At 39.5% G+C, this 18,715-nt stretch overlaps 1 protein-coding gene across 2 annotated transcripts in view; it reads right to left on the bottom strand.

The window, feature by feature from the left end:
• Positions 1-299: 299 nt before the first annotated feature.
• Positions 300-18,715, bottom strand: part of Mip (Myoinhibiting peptide precursor) — a 264,128-nt gene continuing 245,712 nt past the window's right edge. Inside the window, exons 3-5 of one of the 2 annotated variants that reach the window (XM_071594723.1) lie at positions 7,133-7,574; positions 5,525-5,641; positions 300-1,937 (exon numbers count right to left, since the gene is read on the bottom strand). In XM_071594723.1, coding sequence (XP_071450824.1) covers positions 1,900-1,937; positions 5,525-5,641; positions 7,133-7,574 — 597 coding nt within the window. In that variant the 3' untranslated portion in view covers positions 300-1,899. The remainder of the gene's footprint in view (positions 1,938-5,524; positions 5,642-7,132; positions 7,575-18,715) is intronic. The other variant, XM_071594724.1, reaches the window with a different exon arrangement.

The raw sequence follows: 18,715 nt of genomic DNA, 5'->3' as shown, positions 1-18,715 counted from the left end.
TCAAAAAAGTGATTTTAATTCACTCCGACGCAATCGGATTAGAAGATACTTTTAAAATCACCATCTTATTTATTAATTTGATTAAATTAACAATGATTGGAAGACGTTACTATAGAAAATTCCTGTCAAAACTAATAGAAATGCTTTCAAACCCACAAACGTGTCCTGGAACAATTCCCTACTCGCTCGGAAACATGAAACTTAGTGACGCAAATACACGAATGATTCCGTGAGTGTACTGAATCACGAGAGGGAGGGAGGGATGGGGGAATAAGAGGTATGAAAATGAAACAATCAAGGCTGACAGTAACCAAGATTTAATCACTCTGGTTTTCAAACTCTACAGACATGCGGAATGTGTTTTTTTATTTGGAATCCTCTCCTCATTAATTACAATAGTCTTCAAAAATAAATATACACCACTTTTTTATATATTTTCATCCACACCGCTCAATGCTTTGTCCTCCCTCTATGGTCGATCGTCCGTCCTCGGTTCCATAATTCGACGTCCAGGTGCCGCCTCGGTCCTTCAATTGTTGGATCAGCCGGGCCATGAGGTTGTGCGCAGATTGCATGCACGTGTTCAGCACGTGGACTTTTCTCCTCCCTGCTTCTTCTTCGCTCCCTGGAAAGTTCTTGGCTCGATGATGTCGGGAGGAGGGCATTTCGCGGGGTGTGGGGGAGGGGGTTAATAGGAGGAAGGGGACACTTAATCCGCGCATGAATCTACATCCATCAAAATAGGTACATTTACAAAGAGGCGATGTTTCGAAAACCAGGAGTTTTGCTTCCTCAAAATAAGTCTATGCTTTTTTTTTATAATTATATTCGTGTGTTGGTTACACAGGGACGAATGGGGAGTGGAAAGGAGTAGGATCCCTTGGGGGTTTGGAGAGGGGTGGGAAATGAGAGGATGGAGAGGGAAGGGGATTGGTTTTGGGGATGACATGAGTGTGGGACAGTGTACATTTTATTTATTCGCTTTGGTGCCCTGCTGAGAAACCTAATTTGTTTTATAAATAACCTCTGAAATCAACCCTCATATTTTCCTTGCCCTTCAAAAATACCTATCTGCGGTGGACGATGAAAGTATTTTAATATATAATAACTAAACATGAAACTTTAAGGTCAAACTGGCACAAAAATACATAACTACAGATGACCGATGCCCTGCAACGGCTCAGGCTACTCAAGTAATTCATCAATTGCCAACCTGTGGCTTTTTTATCCTAATTCAATGAATACAATAAGTGGCTAGTGATCTAACTCTGATAAATACGTTAACAAATCCTTGCCCGACGCTTACTTGGAGTTACAACGTCAATTCGGTAATGAAATATAATACAGAGAAGAAGTTAGGAGTCGGCCTATCCTTGGGATGGCTTTGGCCTAAATCCGTGATTTTTTTCTGCTGTCAGTTTTGTACCAATTAGCTACTACTAGATTCAATCACTTCGACGTTCTTTAAAAAAGAAATAATTGCTCTTCACTTTCCTCATTGGAAGGTTGAATTGTCTGAGGAACAGTAGAGCTATTCAGCCTACCGCTCAACTCCTGGTTATGACGTCTCTAACCCGTATTCCAGTAGTGGGAAGTGATTCGTGATGCACCAAAGCTGGTATTTTTCGTGGACACAAATAGAAGGTTTATCCATTTTGTCTCTCAGATATTCGGGTGGAGATTGGGTTCTATGAGATCTGGCACCCAAGCGTTATGTATGTGTGGTGATCTTAGTTTTTATGTATATGTGTGTGTAGGGTGAGGTCAATGGGAACATGTGTGTAGATGATAGGGAAGTATATTCATTTAGGGTATGGCGGGCGGGGGAGGGGTAAGGGGCCTCATCCTGGAGAGCGCTCCCTTTGGGGGAAGGGGAGTAGTGGTGCCTCCGATGACTCTTTACACTCCAGAGGACAGGGACTTAACTCCAGTTTCCCCTGGAATAAATAATAGAGAAATTTAGTTTTAAAAGAGAGAATGCCACTGTTTTCGTCATAAAAACGGAAGATTTAGACATTATTGTGATGCTCAACTTGTACATGTACGATTCTTTTGAATGACGTCAGTCAAAATCACGATTTTTTTCGCACAGTATTCAGAGACACATAAAATACCTTTCAAGGAAGTGTTAGGGGGGTATGTGGCGGAGGATTATTCAGGCATTAACGATATATTTTACAAGTAGCTGCAATTTCAGGGCCTAATCAGTTTTGCAGTCTTTAAAGAAGGGAACTTCTCCTTGATTTTCTCATTGGAAGATTACTATCTTCCAAATTTTAAGAGTCATTTTTCTGTCCACTAAAATCTTGTTCCAGATATCTTGCATCACTACCCTGACTGGAATTCTTCATTCAGAATTGATACCTGGAATTCTCAAAATGGTGTGAATGTATGGCATTCACAAAACAATATGCAAACCTTACAAAAAATATTTAGTGTAAATGATTGACTTAATTTTCCCTAGTAATCCACGCGGAAGAGATTATATGTTTATGGAGGTTATAATGTAATAAGATTAAGATATATTAGGGTGGAAAATAAGATACACGTTTTTATGGATTTGTCTGCAAATATATTGAAATACGGAAAAAAACTTTCCTCTCATCAATACAGTGGAAGATGTAAGTCTATCAAAATTCATTATCTGAGTTATATCTCTTTCAGCTTTAATTAGCTTAAAAGTAATAGTTAGTAGTGTTAGTGCATCATCCGCTTGCTACAGAAGAATGGTCGTCGACATGCCAACAAAATTTCCTTTTGATTGAAAATTAATGAAAATATATGATTTGGTATATACAATTGCCTCATTTTTTACGTAAAGGAAAGCCAACATTTTTATTATGTAGTATTTATCATGATCTATATGCATGGTCACAATTCCGTGAAACATTGACTTTGGGTGAAAATAATATCATTAATATTTGTTTGCATGCTTCATGAGTTTTCATTGGACCCTATTAAGGTTAATTTATCAGAAGTTAAATATTTACCAGTTTAACTTTATTTTATTTTTAATTACAAATTTGAAACACATCCGTAAACGTCTCATTAAGTACCAACAACAGTACTGAAGGATAACATTTCCTATGCTCCAATTTCTAATCTTAGGGTGGATAACTGTGTTTTGGTAGTTAATTCTAGGTAGATAAATTTGTAGTATTCCTTGTGATGACATAAATTCAGTGCAAGAAAGACTAAATACTAAGTGATTGGCGGGTTACGGGTATCATTGAAATTTAGGGGGACAGTGGTAGAATGATAAGACCAAGATAAGAGAGATGTGTTGATTAGAACTTAGGTGGGAAGGGAGGAAAATTTCTGATATATTCAACCAAAATGTTTTGAATGAGCACACAAAAAGCTCATTGGACGAATTATTTACATAATGAAACAATTAATGTGAGATAAATGAAAAAGACGAATATCTTATCGCAAGAAACGAGCCTAGGTGCAACTACTTATTTCGCAGTATACGTTAGAACACAATATTACTCATATCGAATATCTCTTATCATCACTCACATGACTTACGATGTGATCAGAGAAGAAAATAGTCTTTCGGATTTGAGGTACCAGGCATTTGAGAGAATGCTAATAATTTTAAATTGTTGAAGCGCTCCTTTAGGCTTCCTAGATTATCTTTCTTATCCTTTAGAACATCCAAATCACGATTTTTTTATACCGTGGTAGAGGAAAGAGTTCGGAACTTTGGGAAAAATTCGGGGGCTTTTTGAATAATTTCGTTTCCGTTAGGGTTATTTTTTTATCTCCACACAAGATAAAACAGTCATTCGGAGAGAAAATTTCTGGGGAAATTTGAAGGTAGTGAAAAGTCATAAAAAGTTCCATTTCCGCTCAATGCTTCTCAAGAAAACTTAAAAAATAAGGATCAGGGGTGGGAGTGTCACAAAAATGAACCTTCCTACGTTGTTAGTCGTTGGTTTTATCTTTCTCGGGACGAAATTATATAAAAAATAACATTGAAATGAATTATGCTTTGCCATTTATGTATCGATCATACAGGGTGCAGGCTAAAAATTTAGTCCAAGTAAATACTAATGGAATGGTATTTCACGGTGCTAGTCTGCCAGTAAGACTTACTTATTTGCACAACCGTGAGGGTTACCAGACACCCGATAACCACCGGATTTGTCCTTGTTTGAGGAGGTTACATCGAAATGTCAAGTGCGTGCCATTTTGATTAGATTTCTTGTATCAGTACTACTAAGTGCACTCTATCAAATGGTGGAGATAAGAACAAGGTCAAACAATGTTAGTTTTCATTTAAATTGGCATCTAAAATTCAAGATACTAGCTATTATGGTAAGAAATGGCGACAGTATAGAATTATAAATAAATGGCTAATAGATACCTGTCGTTTCCACGAAAAACTGATTACATGCTCGCGATTATGTAGCAGTTGTCAAAATTGATAAAGTTAATAAAAACCAACGCGTATTAAAAAAACACCATTAATTTATTTTTGAGAAAAAAGTTGCAATCGCATATTTTCAAAAATTAGCGGCTCAGTAATAATCTGAAATAGGTTATGCAGTAAGCCTCAAAATTTAACAAGACTCTCCAGGGGAGCTTAAGAACTGTGTATCCTTATCATAGCTATTTAAGAACTACCAATGAATGCATGTTACATCAATTTTCATCCCTCGTCTTTGATACATTAATTAACATATAAACCTCATTGACTCGTGTTCAATCACGATCCAACCTTCTCAAATAGCGTGTTTACTTCAGGGTTTTAATTACTGTCTGGAGCACTGCTCAGAGTAAATAACACGAACAAATGAAGGATCAATGTCCATCTCAAGGTATATATCGACATTGCGTAATGCATGTGAATGGGACCTCGGTATATGGCCATTGGAGGAATAAGATTAAAGGTGGCCGTAAATGTAGGTTATTTGTGAATGGTCATTATTTAAATAATTGACAAACATTGGCATACCGCTCATTTAACCTTCTCGGGCAATTAAAACTCCTTACTTTGCAGCTAAATGATGCTCATATCATCTTTACACTCCTAGTATGTGCTCACGTCTGCACCCATGACTTTTAGGGATTATATTACAAACACTACTTCACATATTAACTCCATATATTTCATAGTTACAAACTGCCAATTAGGTCTAAAAACAATACGTATGCCTATTTTGTAAAATGTACAATTATTATAAATTCATTTAAGAAGTGTGCCAATACATAAAAACGTGAACCATGAAAATTATTTCACGTGAAACAAGTGTACGTAAGTTTACTGAGTGGACTAAGAGTGAGGAGGGTTGGCTTGATACGGAGTAATTCATGGAGTTTGGAGTCACGCGTGAGTAGGTGGTAGATGAGTAGCATGGATGATGTTACATCTAGTGTGAATGATGATGTACCTAAAGATAAGTATCCATTTCGTCCAAAACCTTAGTGGAAATGGATTCAAGATTATTTATACCAAATGTTGCTTCGCACAGTTACCTGCCAGCACCCACCAGGGCTTCCGTTTTGTTCAGCTTACCTCCGATTGACCGCTTGCCCCACACAGAGGTCAGCTTGTTCCATTTGGCGGCAGGTGCCCTCTTGCCCCACAGCCCCTTCAAGTTGTGCCAGCCAGGGTCTCGCTTACCCCATGATCCTGCAATCGGAGCAAATGTAAGGAAAATAATGAGTTACCATTTCAGTCAATTATTTGCACACTCTGCTGCTTTTGTCCATAGAATTCTCTATACTTTCATTTATATTTACCTTGTATTTTACCGTGTTTTTTTTAGTTTTTTTTAATATCGTATTTTAGATTTTTATACATCGTGTACCAGATATTCTTGGTAAAGCTGAAGCGGGAGAATGGAAATCAACTGGATACCCATATTACCCAGGTAGTGTGTAAACTTTACTCATCATACGAGGCTTAGTGTGACGTGAGCTCGAAATTCAGGAGCCAAACTTATCTTCTGATTTCTGACGTACTTTTACTGAATACAATGGTGAATTCCGGCACTGTTAATATCTGATTTATTTCTACATGAAAGTGTTTGGCCCCTTGATGCATGAAAAGCTAAAATTTTGATTATATCATGCAAGGCTTCAAGTGTACCAATAGCTATTTGATCGACCCAGTTCGGTCATTCAAAAAAACAACTACTCTGGATGGCATACTTACTGGTATCGTGATAGGCAGACTAATTAGCGTAACAGTAGTCGTGTTGGTCTTGGATCAAACAAAATCCTGCTCTCGTTGGTAGAGAACATTGTTTTGCGTTGGATTGGGAAACGAATACAGAAATACTTTTATCCCTGGATCCTTCAATAACCAACCCCAACCGTTAGTGAACTTGGTAGACACCTATTGTGATAGCTTGGACTACCTATGATGTTAGCTAGTGTTGGCTTGGGTCGGCAAAGCTTAATCTTGGGATCACTCATAATTTAATCCTGGCCTGTTGATTGATTTTTTCATGTTAGCCAAAGGTTACAAGTACACCAATAATTAATATGTAGATTCATCAACAACCACCTCTAACGAAAGATCTTGGGCTTTCCCAACATATTTGATGGGTGAAATCCTCTCGGGTCTTCAACCGAGTGAGTGTCTTCATTGATCCCGACGTTTCGAAAATCGACTCGGTCATCATCCTCAGATCTTCTGAAAATCATAACCTTAATTCAAAAACCCTGAGAATGATGACCCAGTCGGTTTTCGAATATTCTGCAGCAATTGAGGCACTAACGCGGTGGAAGACCCGAGAGATTATCACTCAGCCATCCATAACCTTTTTCCTCTAATTAGTGTCGTAATAGACGGTGTCTAGAAGTGTAGCAGTGACTAATCTCTGGATTAATCAAGAATCAGTGCTGTCGTTACAATGCTTAATAATGTGTTATACCAGGCCTACCAGTGTAGCAGTAATAAACCCCAGGAGATATCAACACCAAGCCATGAACTTTTAAGACTACGAGTATTTTAGTGCTGTGTTTGGCTTAACACCGCACTAAAACTAATACAATTAATAGCTGAGTCAATCTAAAACTAACTTTATAGGCAAACGGTACCATGCATTTTCTGTACTGGGTAACACTCTTGAACCCACCGCCCGACGCGGCGGCGAGATGACAAATCCCCACCCACCTTTGAGGTTCTTCCAAGCCCGCTTTCCATAGTTGTCGTCCCCGTCGTCCCCAGCCGTCTCATCCGCCGCCGCGGCGCTCGCCCGCTTGCCCCATGCGCCCTTGAGGTTGGCCCAGCTCCTCTTGTCCTCGTAGTACTCCGGGGGCGGTGGTGGTGGGAGGAGACCCTCGGCCGCCGCCGCTGCTGCCTCCAGCTCCAGCTCTCTCTGTCGTCCGTAGGGGCCGTCGTCCGCGTCACTGCCCGCCTCCCATCCGCCCTGCTCGCCCTCTTCGCCATCGTCATACACATTCGGGGGGTATCCCTCGGGGTCATCACTACCCCACTCGTTGCTGCCGCTGCCACGCTTGCCCCAAGAGCCGCGGAAGTTGTTCCAGGAACCAGTGCCCCTCTTTCCCCAGGCGCCACGGATTGAGTTCCAGTCACGCTTGCCCCAGCCTGCCTGCTGGAGAGATTGGAAAGAGGATTATAGAAAATTAAGTAGTAGTAGGGGTATTTAGGGGAGGCGACCGACAGCTGAGGTCATTTGCGCCATAGGGGATGGACAGGAAAGGATTAAGGGTGGAGACAAACCCGGCGTCGGCATTAGCCTACTCTTTACGAAAGGCGCCAAGGGGTCCGCAGCTTAACGTCCCATCCGACGGACGGCGTACTCACTCAAAGTGCCCTCCACAAAGCACCTCAAGTAGGGATCGAGATACCACTGAAAAATATTCAATACCGCTGGTATTTGAACCTGGGCCCTCTGGGTGGGAAGCCAGTACGTTAGCCCCCGCACCATCTCGATCCCCCTATAGAAAATTAAATTAGAGTCACGGACCAGAGTTAAAATTTCAAATATTGAGCTAAGGATAAAATGTGCTTGCTACATCGGAAATATATAGTACGGTAGTTCATTGGGTAGATCGCTGGGCAACGCACTGGAGGGCCCGGGTTCTAGTCCCGAGAGCAACTCTGGGCACACGTAGCTTCACCCAAGCGATGTGATTTTTCGGGTACCAAATCTTCCTGAGAAACCATTTGCGGCACAGGGATAGCAACTGGCCCCTCAGTACTCCGGCGTGTGAATATCCCAAGTCAGCGAGCTGGTATTAAGTACTAGCAGAGCTCTATCCTCACCTATCAAACCAAATATTTCATTTAATTTTAATGAATTCTTCATGTTAATAAATAAATTTAGTTGGTTGATCAGTTATTACTCAGACGGATATTTTCGCGAACCGCGAAGGAATCCAAAGCCTAGATCCTTTAATTCAGATCGTCGGAAGTATATTCGTAGGAATATGGGGTGATAGAACATTGGCTGGGAAAGTCGTAAGAAAACTCCTATTACGTATTTATGATTTGAACGAAGGTGCCTTAATATTGTTTCATCCTTCTTCCCAAGTGTTTAACGTAATTATCGCCATGATAGTCACTATTGTTTCACCCCATTCTGATAGTGTATCCACAACACGTTCTTACAACCGCAAGTTCGTTCAACGCACGTAATATCTCTTGAGCGATTAAAAAATTCTTCCTGGTGAATAAAGTAATGTCCTTATGAATACGTATGCATGCGTACGCTCAAAATTTGCGGCCATGTTAATGTGAGTATGTTAATTTAATTAACCCATGGCGGTCGCGTCATCCGCGTGGTGAGGGAAAGTGACAAATGGCAGCCGCGAATATCCGATCCCCAAGATTAATTATTCCTCCTCCGACTTCGTGGATTAAAAAACGGTACTCTTCCGACTGTTCCCGGCCATTAACGGTCTTGTTTAAATATTCGTGGAGCATTCTGGGGCATGCATATCTCCTCTCCTCCCTGTCGTATCAAGTCCGCCGAGCGCGTTATCTTTCGCGAGTAACAGAAAGTGCCTTGCGGAGGAATAGTTAATGTTTCGCGCAATATACGAAGGGATGGAACTGGCTTTTGATGGCTAAATCTCGCCTTAAGAAAATTCAAATGGGAAGAGTATTATCGGAAAACTAACAGGTGTCCTGTGGTTTGCTATAAACATTGACATCAGACATTATCTAAACATCGAAACGCAATTTGCTAATCCGAAGCCGGCTTGAAACTTCCATTCTTCTCTCGAAAATAAGAATAATACGCTCCTGTAAAATCTATGGAATTTACATGAAAATCTATAGACAATGCACATAATGCCAGGTAGGCATTTATTGTCTTACATTATGATTATTTCAGCACTGAAGTCAATGCTGACATCAGGATACTTAAAATCGTACCGTTTAAAAAGGGAGGGACTCCCATTTGATTAATTTGGTGAATTCGATTTCCAGTTCTTAAAGCATAAATAAGACTGAGATACCTTATTTTCTCTTCGATTTTTGTATTTAACAACCAATCATAGATGGGTGTGGCCATTTCTAGGGATTACCGATTGTTTCTCCGGAGATTTCATTGTGAGAATCCATTTTTTTCTATATTCAAACAGAAAATTATAATAATTTGTATTTCTCTTAATCGATTTTGGGATTGCAGTCGTTTGGAAATTAACTCCCATTTCCATAATAGGACAGACGTTTCCCCGTCAGACTTATCCATGGAATCTGACTACTAAATGCTTATTTGAGTTCAAGCGAAAACACACAGCCTTCGACGAAATCAAAACAAAATGGTTTTGAGAAAATCTAAAAGAGTTGTAGACGAGTCGGATTGTGCATTAGGATTCGAATGGTTTGAGGCGTCACTTTGTGGAAGCAACTCATATCGGAAAAGAAAAGAGAAACAAAGTATTTTCTTTTCCGACATTAGGATTCATTCAAGAATTAGCACATTCAAATAATACAAACCCATCCGAATAAACGGAGCATATCCAATATTTATCCATTCAACCCCACGATTTAAATGACTGAAGCATCGTGAAAAACAATTTTAGAACAATAGTCATATATCCAACTATTAACTCCCAACATCTTAGCCGAGAGAGAACATACTAAGTTGCCGATGTGAAAAATAAGGTCCAAGGCTTCCTCAACTACGTGGTGCTGGTATAACATGGGGATTCAAAAACTGCCCCAGCTGCTACGAAAATGTATCGACCAAACTGGAGATTATGTACAATTTTGAAGAATTTTTAAGCTTAAAAAGTACGGGTACTATCACTTATTGAAAATCAATGTTTTTTCTCTTTAAAAAAATAAAGATCTTCCTGCTGGGATTACCCTAGTAGTATTATCAGCAACAAAAAATCAGAAACTCACTGTAGATGGTCGTTGGCTGGAAGCAGTAATTGGTACAGAGCCGTGAAGGGCCTTAGAATTGAATGAATGAATGGACTAGAATGAGCGTTTTTCACGCAATTTGTTCACGGCTATGTTTCGAACGAAAAAGCTTACATATATTGTTTTCAAATCTAAGGTGTAGGTCAGTGCGACAGTGGGGCAAACCATTTCGATCCACACTCATTTGTAGAAATATTTGTCCCAAGTCTGGCTGAGTATATCAAAAAGAGAACGAAGGTTCCTCTACTCTCTTGCTTTTCTCAGGCATTTTCTTATCCCCTAGAATCGCTTTTTTCATTATATTTTAATCTCTTGTATTTTTACTTTTTCAATTTGGTATATTATTTCCCTTTAATGATGTGTATTTACAATCGTCTTGGTTTCGAAATAGTTGCATTTTTGGAGGCTGTACATGAAAAATCACGTTCGTTAAAATTTTCAATGAAAATGATATAAATGGATCGACATCCCTCGAAAGGCAATCATGGATTTCCAAACCTAAATTAAAATTTATACGCATATAGATGACAATATATTAGACCCTACCACTGGAAACGTATTGAATATAGAGAACGACAGAAGTGAACGACAAAATATGATATTTTATTTATGCATGGATAAGTTAACAAACATATATTACATTTTTAAGGGTGTGGAACGATGCTTGATTTATTAAATTCTAGTGCCACGGGCTAATACGTTTTACTTCCCTGTCTGAACCTCGTATTCCCTGTCACCATGACCCGATTAGACAACGAAACCAACTTTATCTGAATATTAATAACATGGGGTCAGAAACGGGTGGTTACTTAAGTATTCTGAATTCAATTTTTTAGCGATTCAATTTGCTACCGTAGAAGAACTATATGGGACTACATTGAGATTACTACTACATGATTAGGCTTAAGTTGGAATTAGAAAAATCATGTTAATGTTAAATAAAGAGACTAAAAGGCACCTTTCGTAAGTATCACAACACTGACGAGTTAGAATTTCTCTTACTCCTGCTCGGTCATTCGTATTTACCCTGAAAACCACCGTTGAAGGTGTGCGACAGATCGCTCATACCTTTAAACTTTAATATATTAGTCCGCAGACAAAGTTGTGACGTGTTTTTTATGGGTTAGATTCTCAAGAATGTAGCGTTTCCAAATATTTCGATTTTTTTCAAACTGGTTTTCGCTTTTTTATGAATGAACGTGGAATTGATGTTCTCCGTTAGAATTCAAACTAATGGCTTTGGAAAGGGTGGAATATGTGGCTGTTGTAAATTTATCTTGTGCAATAATCTGAAATGCAAGCTATTCACAGTGGTGATTAGTCTCTCTAGTCATTTGCCAATGGGAATAAATTGAGTTTGCCCTTATGTTTACCTAATTTTTTCATAATACTATTTTTGGCAATATCATTTTTATTTTGATATTATTTATTAGACATTTGAAATGAAAAGCAAAGAAGTTATGGCCGAACAATTGAGAAACAATAATCATAATTGACTGGAAATTTTTAAATAATAATCTAGTTTAGAGGTGGAATTCAGGAGGGATAATGGGAAAAATTAGTTTAATTGTCAAGGATGGCAATGAGTTTGTACTGGGATTGGTGGCGAGAAAACTACGTAAATTCTTGTGTTTTTGGATAAGTAAAAGAGATAAGGCACGTTCTCATGAAAATTTACATGTAAGTTGTGGGAAAATAGGAAGCTGACCACACCTCCATTGCGTCATTGCATCAGGGGGATCGATTTGAGGATTAGATTTCTATGCCCCGTCCCCGGGAACAAACAGCCACCGATGGCGGGCTATCGTCTCGATGTCATTTCGATCCACAACGGGATGTTTTTCATTAATGTGTTTCATCTTTCCCGTTAGAATGGCATTGAAGCGGGAACACATTGCCACCCAGAGCGAGTGGAATAGGCCATACATCACCCGCAGTCCTCTCTACGGAGCAAAAGTCTTCCACCCTTGCCCAAAGTGGGTAAGGGTGGAAGTTACGGGAAGTTATGGGAAATTAACAATTCCCCTGCCCTCTTATTATGGGAAAAGAACCACAGCTAAAGTCATTTGCGTCATTAGGCATAGGTAGGTTATTCGGCATGATATTCGGAGAGAGAAACCGAGTCACGGAATCAGCCTGATTGTAAAAGAAAGGCGCACCAAAGGGTCACAAATTTCAACGTATCATCCGATGGACTGAGTACTCCATGAAATTCGTCAAGTAGGGATCTGAATTTCACTGAAAAATCGTACCACCTCAACCCGGTTCAACCCGGTTTTATGTAGACGGGAAGCCCAAATCATACAATTTTGTCATGATAGTGCACAAAAGGACCTCAGAATATATTTTTTCCTTGATTCATTTAATGATGTAATTTTAATCTGTGATGTAAAAGTGAGTGGAATATTTGAAGCGGAAAGTGAAAGAATATGTTGAAAAAGAGATCATATTGGCATTTTCGAGAAGGAGGAAGGCTAATGGTGGGACGAAGGGACAGAAGGTTGAAGAAGACTTGAAGGGGAGGGGGGAGAACTGAGGAAAGGTAGATGGATGGATAGATAGAGGTCTTTATTTGGGCGAAATTAAGACCAAATGGTCCCTTTTTCCATTTATTTGGAAGGTAATGAAGGAGATGGGTCATGGGAGGGAACTCTAAATACCTTCGAATGTCAAAATTCTGAGATAGTGATGATGAAAGTCAAATTGAGATTATGCAAATATTTCTTAGCAATCGTTTAGCAATGATTTTTGGACCAGTACTTATAGAACTTTGCCATGAAGGGAAACTAAATTTCAACATTGGAGTTTAAAATGCGGTGTGAGTTAGGAACTTTTATTTTTCATTGGTGCCTTGGACAAAAGAAATATTTGCAAAATGTTTCCGTGATCAAATATCTCCTGCTCTTTCTCTGTCTTCCCCGCGAATCACATATATATTATGTATCATCTTACGTGTTTGCCATACTAGACAAAGAGATTCCAGGTAGTCATGAGGTGCCAGGGGGCACGAGAGCTAAATCCTTTGAAAAGGAGAAAAGCCGTCATAAAAAGCATCAGGATTATATCTAATACAGTCACTTTTTCTTTTATAGGTAGTTAATGGTTAAGGGCTTTTAATTATTTAATCGAAAATTCTAAGAATTGCATTTAATAAGAATAATGAGGAATGGCTTATATTTAGACATAAATATTAGGGTTTATTGGGTTGAAAATATCACTCTCTTTCAACAGTTGTGTCACAAAAAATCAATGAAAGGGGCTAAACAAAAGACATAATTTTTCATTCAATTTTACAACTATTATATGCTCTCGTGAGCCTTTAATTTAGTTTGATTTTATCAGCAAGACTTTTTGTCCTCATTTCTAGATTTTTTATTTATCCTTCTGCAAGTTCAACGTACACAGAAAAAACATTGGCGATAACTGCGTCACAACTTTGCTCTGCAAGTTAAGAGGAATGACACTTATGCTCGCACAAAAAGCACAAGTATACTCGTACGCATTCCTCGCATATAAAAATTACTCCTCCCAATTGTGCGTGTTCGTGATTTCTCTTTAATCGACAAATTTGCTGGAAATTTGGTCAACGCATTTACGAAAGCGACATGTGTGTTAAAAATAACTCGCCTAGAAAGGAATACGAACACGACTAATACAATCTAATGGAATACGATCTCTTTATTTCCGAAGATCTAACTCGTTATTGGAGTTGAACGAAATCGGAGAACATTTTTACTACCCACCTATCCGGAACCACGATCCCGGATAGGTGTTTAATCTTGTCAAGTAGGAGTTTTAGAGAATTAGTGGAAGATAGAGAGAAACCGCGGGTCTAAATGTACCTCACTGACGAAATTACCTTAGGAATCACTCAGTTCAACGTTCCTTTCTACGGACGACCTTATTCACTTTAGGTGCTCTCCACACGCAGCTCCCCAGCTAGGAATCAGAATGCTACTGAGAATGACTATCACTCCCGGTATTCGAACCCGAGGTCTTGGGGCGGAAAACCAGTACAATAGCCGATGCACCAATCTGGACACTTTTGCGACTTAACTGGCTTAATCCATTCCATGGAAATCAAGGATCAAATCCCGGTCAAGGTGGATTGCTTGCACAATTTGAAGTCCTTTGTGCTACTCAGACAATTATTGATGGGTATGATATAATAACGATAACGATCAAATCAAAGAGATCAAGTAGGGTTTCATAATCATCCCCATCGTCTCCTAGTACTCAATCGTGGAAACTCCCCCATCCCCCAAAATCCAATGGATCCACCCAATTGCGTTATCTTTTGATATATATCTGTGCATCTGTATCTGCCGAAGTAGATGAGTACTCATTTCTTACCCGACTCTTACAGAACGAGAAATTCCTCCTCCCCCCAGCTCTTTGAAAACCCTGAGGTGATATTGGGTAAAGGCATACACATAAACTTTAAGGACCGGTGCACTAAAGAGAGAACTCCGAAAGCCTCCGAGACGGCATATATCAGTCGCCGTTATGAGGGCACATGCACGCCTGCGAGTGATCGAGCGAGACGAGAGAAGGATTCGGTTGATGTGCAGCCTCTTCAGAATCCCTTCCGTGCGAATAGCGGATCCGTACTCTTTTTTTACCTCCTCGCCGAAACACGTATCTCCCGAAAAAACATTTTCTTTTTTTTTCCAGCTTTTAGGAAGACTCCCCGAGTAGGAGGCGTGGGTACTTACCTGCTTACTTCCCCTCGTCCCAAGGGAACGCTGAGAGCGAGCCAGTTCGTTCTCGATGGGATGAATCGGTCGAAATGGAACGGCTGAAAACTATATTTATCTCCCAGAAAAATATCACCAATGAGCATTGGAAAGAGAGCATATAGTATTCGTCCGGAGGAAATCAAATACAGTATCATGGTAGCAGTCGGATACGAAAGAAATGCGTACGTCACTGACTGGTTTACGTATACATAACTGCATGCATAATTTTTAAATTATTTTTATTATTATTACTATTATACCGGTTAAGGTAGTTTTCGAGGAGTGGACACGGTCTGTACATTTGTATAAAAATACATTAACTGGCCGCTCCGAACAAAAACACAAGCTGACATCCGACACTACAATAAGCCCCTCTTCAATTTTGAATACTTCCTACATCCATTAAATCAGTCCAACATGATGCTAATCCTATTCCTGCCCCTTGCCTAAAGTTCTCCCCTCCATCTCAGTCTTCAACATCCCATTTCCCAAACAAAACGCTCTGGTTCCATATATACTTCCTTCCTTTGGATTTCTCCCAATAATCCTCTCACCTTTCCCACAATTCCTTGCACTTCCTGGTTTGTTTTCCAAATTTTGACAAATAAACCGAAAAAAAATCTCTGATTCAGTCACATGTCTTTAATATTTCCGAAGGTAGAATACTTCGAGTTGACACAATGCCCATACCCGGGGCAGGACTCTTACTCACAACCTTTGGGTTGGCATACATACCCATTACCCACCCGGCCAACTGCACATTTATACACATAAATGCAACCAGGGTACTTAATTAACTAGTCCCTTGTAAAATTACAACATGTTATATAAAGAGTACTATGGAAAATTTTAGTTAATTTTCAGATGCTGCCGAATAAGATAAATCTAGTGTTGGAAGAATCCCTAGTTTAGTGGAAGCTTAAGACTTCTTAAAAATATAGTTCTACGGCTAGGTTTTCTCTATCAAAGATCTGTTGAACTTTAGAATGAGAGTGTGTTGTTAAAATAACATTTCTAGTAAATAAAATGGCCAATATGTTTTGAATAGTGAATTAAAAATAAGGAGGGTGGGGCCGAAAAATGGAGGGAGGACAAATGACAATACAAGGGGCTCGTACTAGGGTTTTTTTTTTAAACTGAATTCGGTTCAAGAACTGAGGAAATGTCGATAAGCCTGTTTATTGACGGCATTCAATGGATGGCTGGTACTCTGGTCTCTCTGAGTGAAGCGAAAAAATCGCAGACTAAGTGTCTTCCACCCAATCACTGCCATCATACCGAGAAGTTTCTTTCCTTACCCACAATTCTCTTCGCGCCGTTTGACTGCCGGTAGGCGTTTGGGAGTTGAAAGTACGAGGTGTGGAGGATGCGACGATGATGAAATGCGTCGCGGTGAGTTGCGCGCGATCTCGCGGGCGTGTGGCGAAGCTTGGAGTGACGGGGGGGCGAGGGGGGGGGTAGAGAAAAATGAAGGTTCCTGCGCGCGGTGTGACGAGCTGAATATGCGAGGAGGCGACTGAACTGAGGCAAACGATGCGGCGATCAATCCGTTTGGAGGAGTTAGATAGCGATTTTTACGGGCTTCGACTAGCGGTAGCGTGTCCAACACGCACGTGCCATCCATCATCCCACGAATCGACGAGCATCGCACGTGCCCGCGTCGTTTTCATTTAAATCGAATCCCCCAGGAGTATCTTATCCCGAAAAAAATGTCGATAAAATAAAATGAAATTCAGAGTACCCTGTATAGATTAAAAAAAAGAGGAGATAGCGGTTATATTTAATTTTCATTACGATATTTTTAGCACACAAATGTAAACGATTGCGTTAATTTTTTTTGGACGTTAAACACGCATGCGCTTATACTGTTTAATAGTAGTGAGCTCAATAAAACGTTGAAAAATGTCCATTTTTTTTGCATTTTATGACAGACTGTTTTATTAAGTCCAAATCTGAATATAGATGTTCTATTATTCCGTGGAATGAGCATATTTGACACGTTACAAGAACATTTAAAGGAGGGGCTTTCATTTTCCCTGTGCCACGTTAGGGGTTACAGAATTATCTGGTGACGAAAATTTGGTGCCGATAAGTCATTTCGAAGATGAGTATCTCCCGAGTTTGAACCACTCAGTCGCTGTTAGCAACCAAGCTCTCTGTCTACTTGTCGACTGATTCGTCTCACGGCCGAAGAAACTTATTAGGAATTGTAAAAAGAAGTTACTTCGGTGACTTTAGTTTAATTGAGTTTGGAAAACTTCGCGGAAAAAAACTTAGGACAGAAATAAACCTGTCAGTTCATGAAATGAGGGGGTGAAAAATGAAGTTGTCACTCGAAAGACTTTTAAATTAAGACGTCCTATAAAAGTAGTGCGGAAATGTGAGGAGAAAACCATTCCAGGGGATTTGATGGGTGAAGGCGGGACTCTACGAGGCGAGACGACGTAAAGGGAGAATCAAGATCACGACTTCAGAAATTGGAAGAAAAAACTACCCTTGTGGAGTGGAAAAAACAGAAATAAGGAAACGGCACATAATTAGAAATAGTTTTCGAGGCAGGAATCATGGAATAGTTCTATTACTTTGTTGTACCAATAAATTGCGAAAGCAAAGGCACTCTATATAACCATTTTGGTCTTCCTTTATAGAAGGGCTCCAGACTGAAGGAAAATGTTAGGCATAAGGGCCTTTGCTTTTCGTTGGATTATAATAGTTATATGTAGGTTAAAAAAATAAGATAAAAAGAGCTCAAAGAAACGGTAATGTTGGGAATAGCCGCAATATCATGGAAAATCATGATATACAAGTGCTGATTAGTAAAGGGTAGGGGAGATGGAAATGAAAGAAGGAGATAAGAATAAATAAGGAAATTAAGGGTTTGAGAAATGAGTAATCATTCTCTGGAAAAGTGTAGCATGGTGAAGACAACATGGCGGAAAGAAAAAAAACGGTATTGTGTTGAAATATATCATACAGATAAAATTTAATGAGTCACGGTAAATAAAGTTTAAAAAGATAGCCCGGAAGTTAAAAACATGGTGACCGATGCTAACTTAAAGGTGTATACTACCTGAAAAAACTATTAATTGAACCTAAATCAATTCAAGACGTTTATTTAAAAGTTTCTCTTCAGTCATTATTCTTGTTCTTCACTCATCATTTACACTTCTTTCTGTCTTTTTTTATTCTTTGCCAGTCATACAATTAAATTCATTAATGTTTTCGCCATCGCTACTCAAGACAGTTTCAGAACATCTGCCGTTGGCCATGTAATTTATTTTAAGAAATACCAAGTACTTCGCGAATTTTGCAGATCAATGGCTCCCTCCAGAGGTGAGAGGAACTTAAGAGAAATATCACCAACCCCGAAGGATATGGTGGCCATCTCCCAAATCACTTTACTTTACTCTTATTTTCTCTACCTTCCTCGTTATAAATTCTCATTTGACCTCAGCAATAGCCAATAGCTTCCTTAAAAAGATGATCGACAGTGACCCTATAACTCCGAGTGTCATTCCGCATCACGTGGCAAAACCAAAGCCAAAGTAAAACAAGGTGGGAAAGCTGAAAACGAAGAACGTTACACGTATTTCCTAACTATATATACCTAACTGGC

This window comes from Hetaerina americana, unplaced genomic scaffold (genome assembly GCF_022747635.1).
Source record: "Hetaerina americana unplaced genomic scaffold, ioHetAmer1.1.p SCAF_69, whole genome shotgun sequence".
NCBI classification, from domain to species: Eukaryota; Metazoa; Arthropoda; class Insecta; order Odonata; family Calopterygidae; genus Hetaerina; species Hetaerina americana.
The sequence above is the reverse complement of the archived record's forward strand: the minus strand, read 5'-3'. Positions and strand labels throughout refer to the sequence as shown.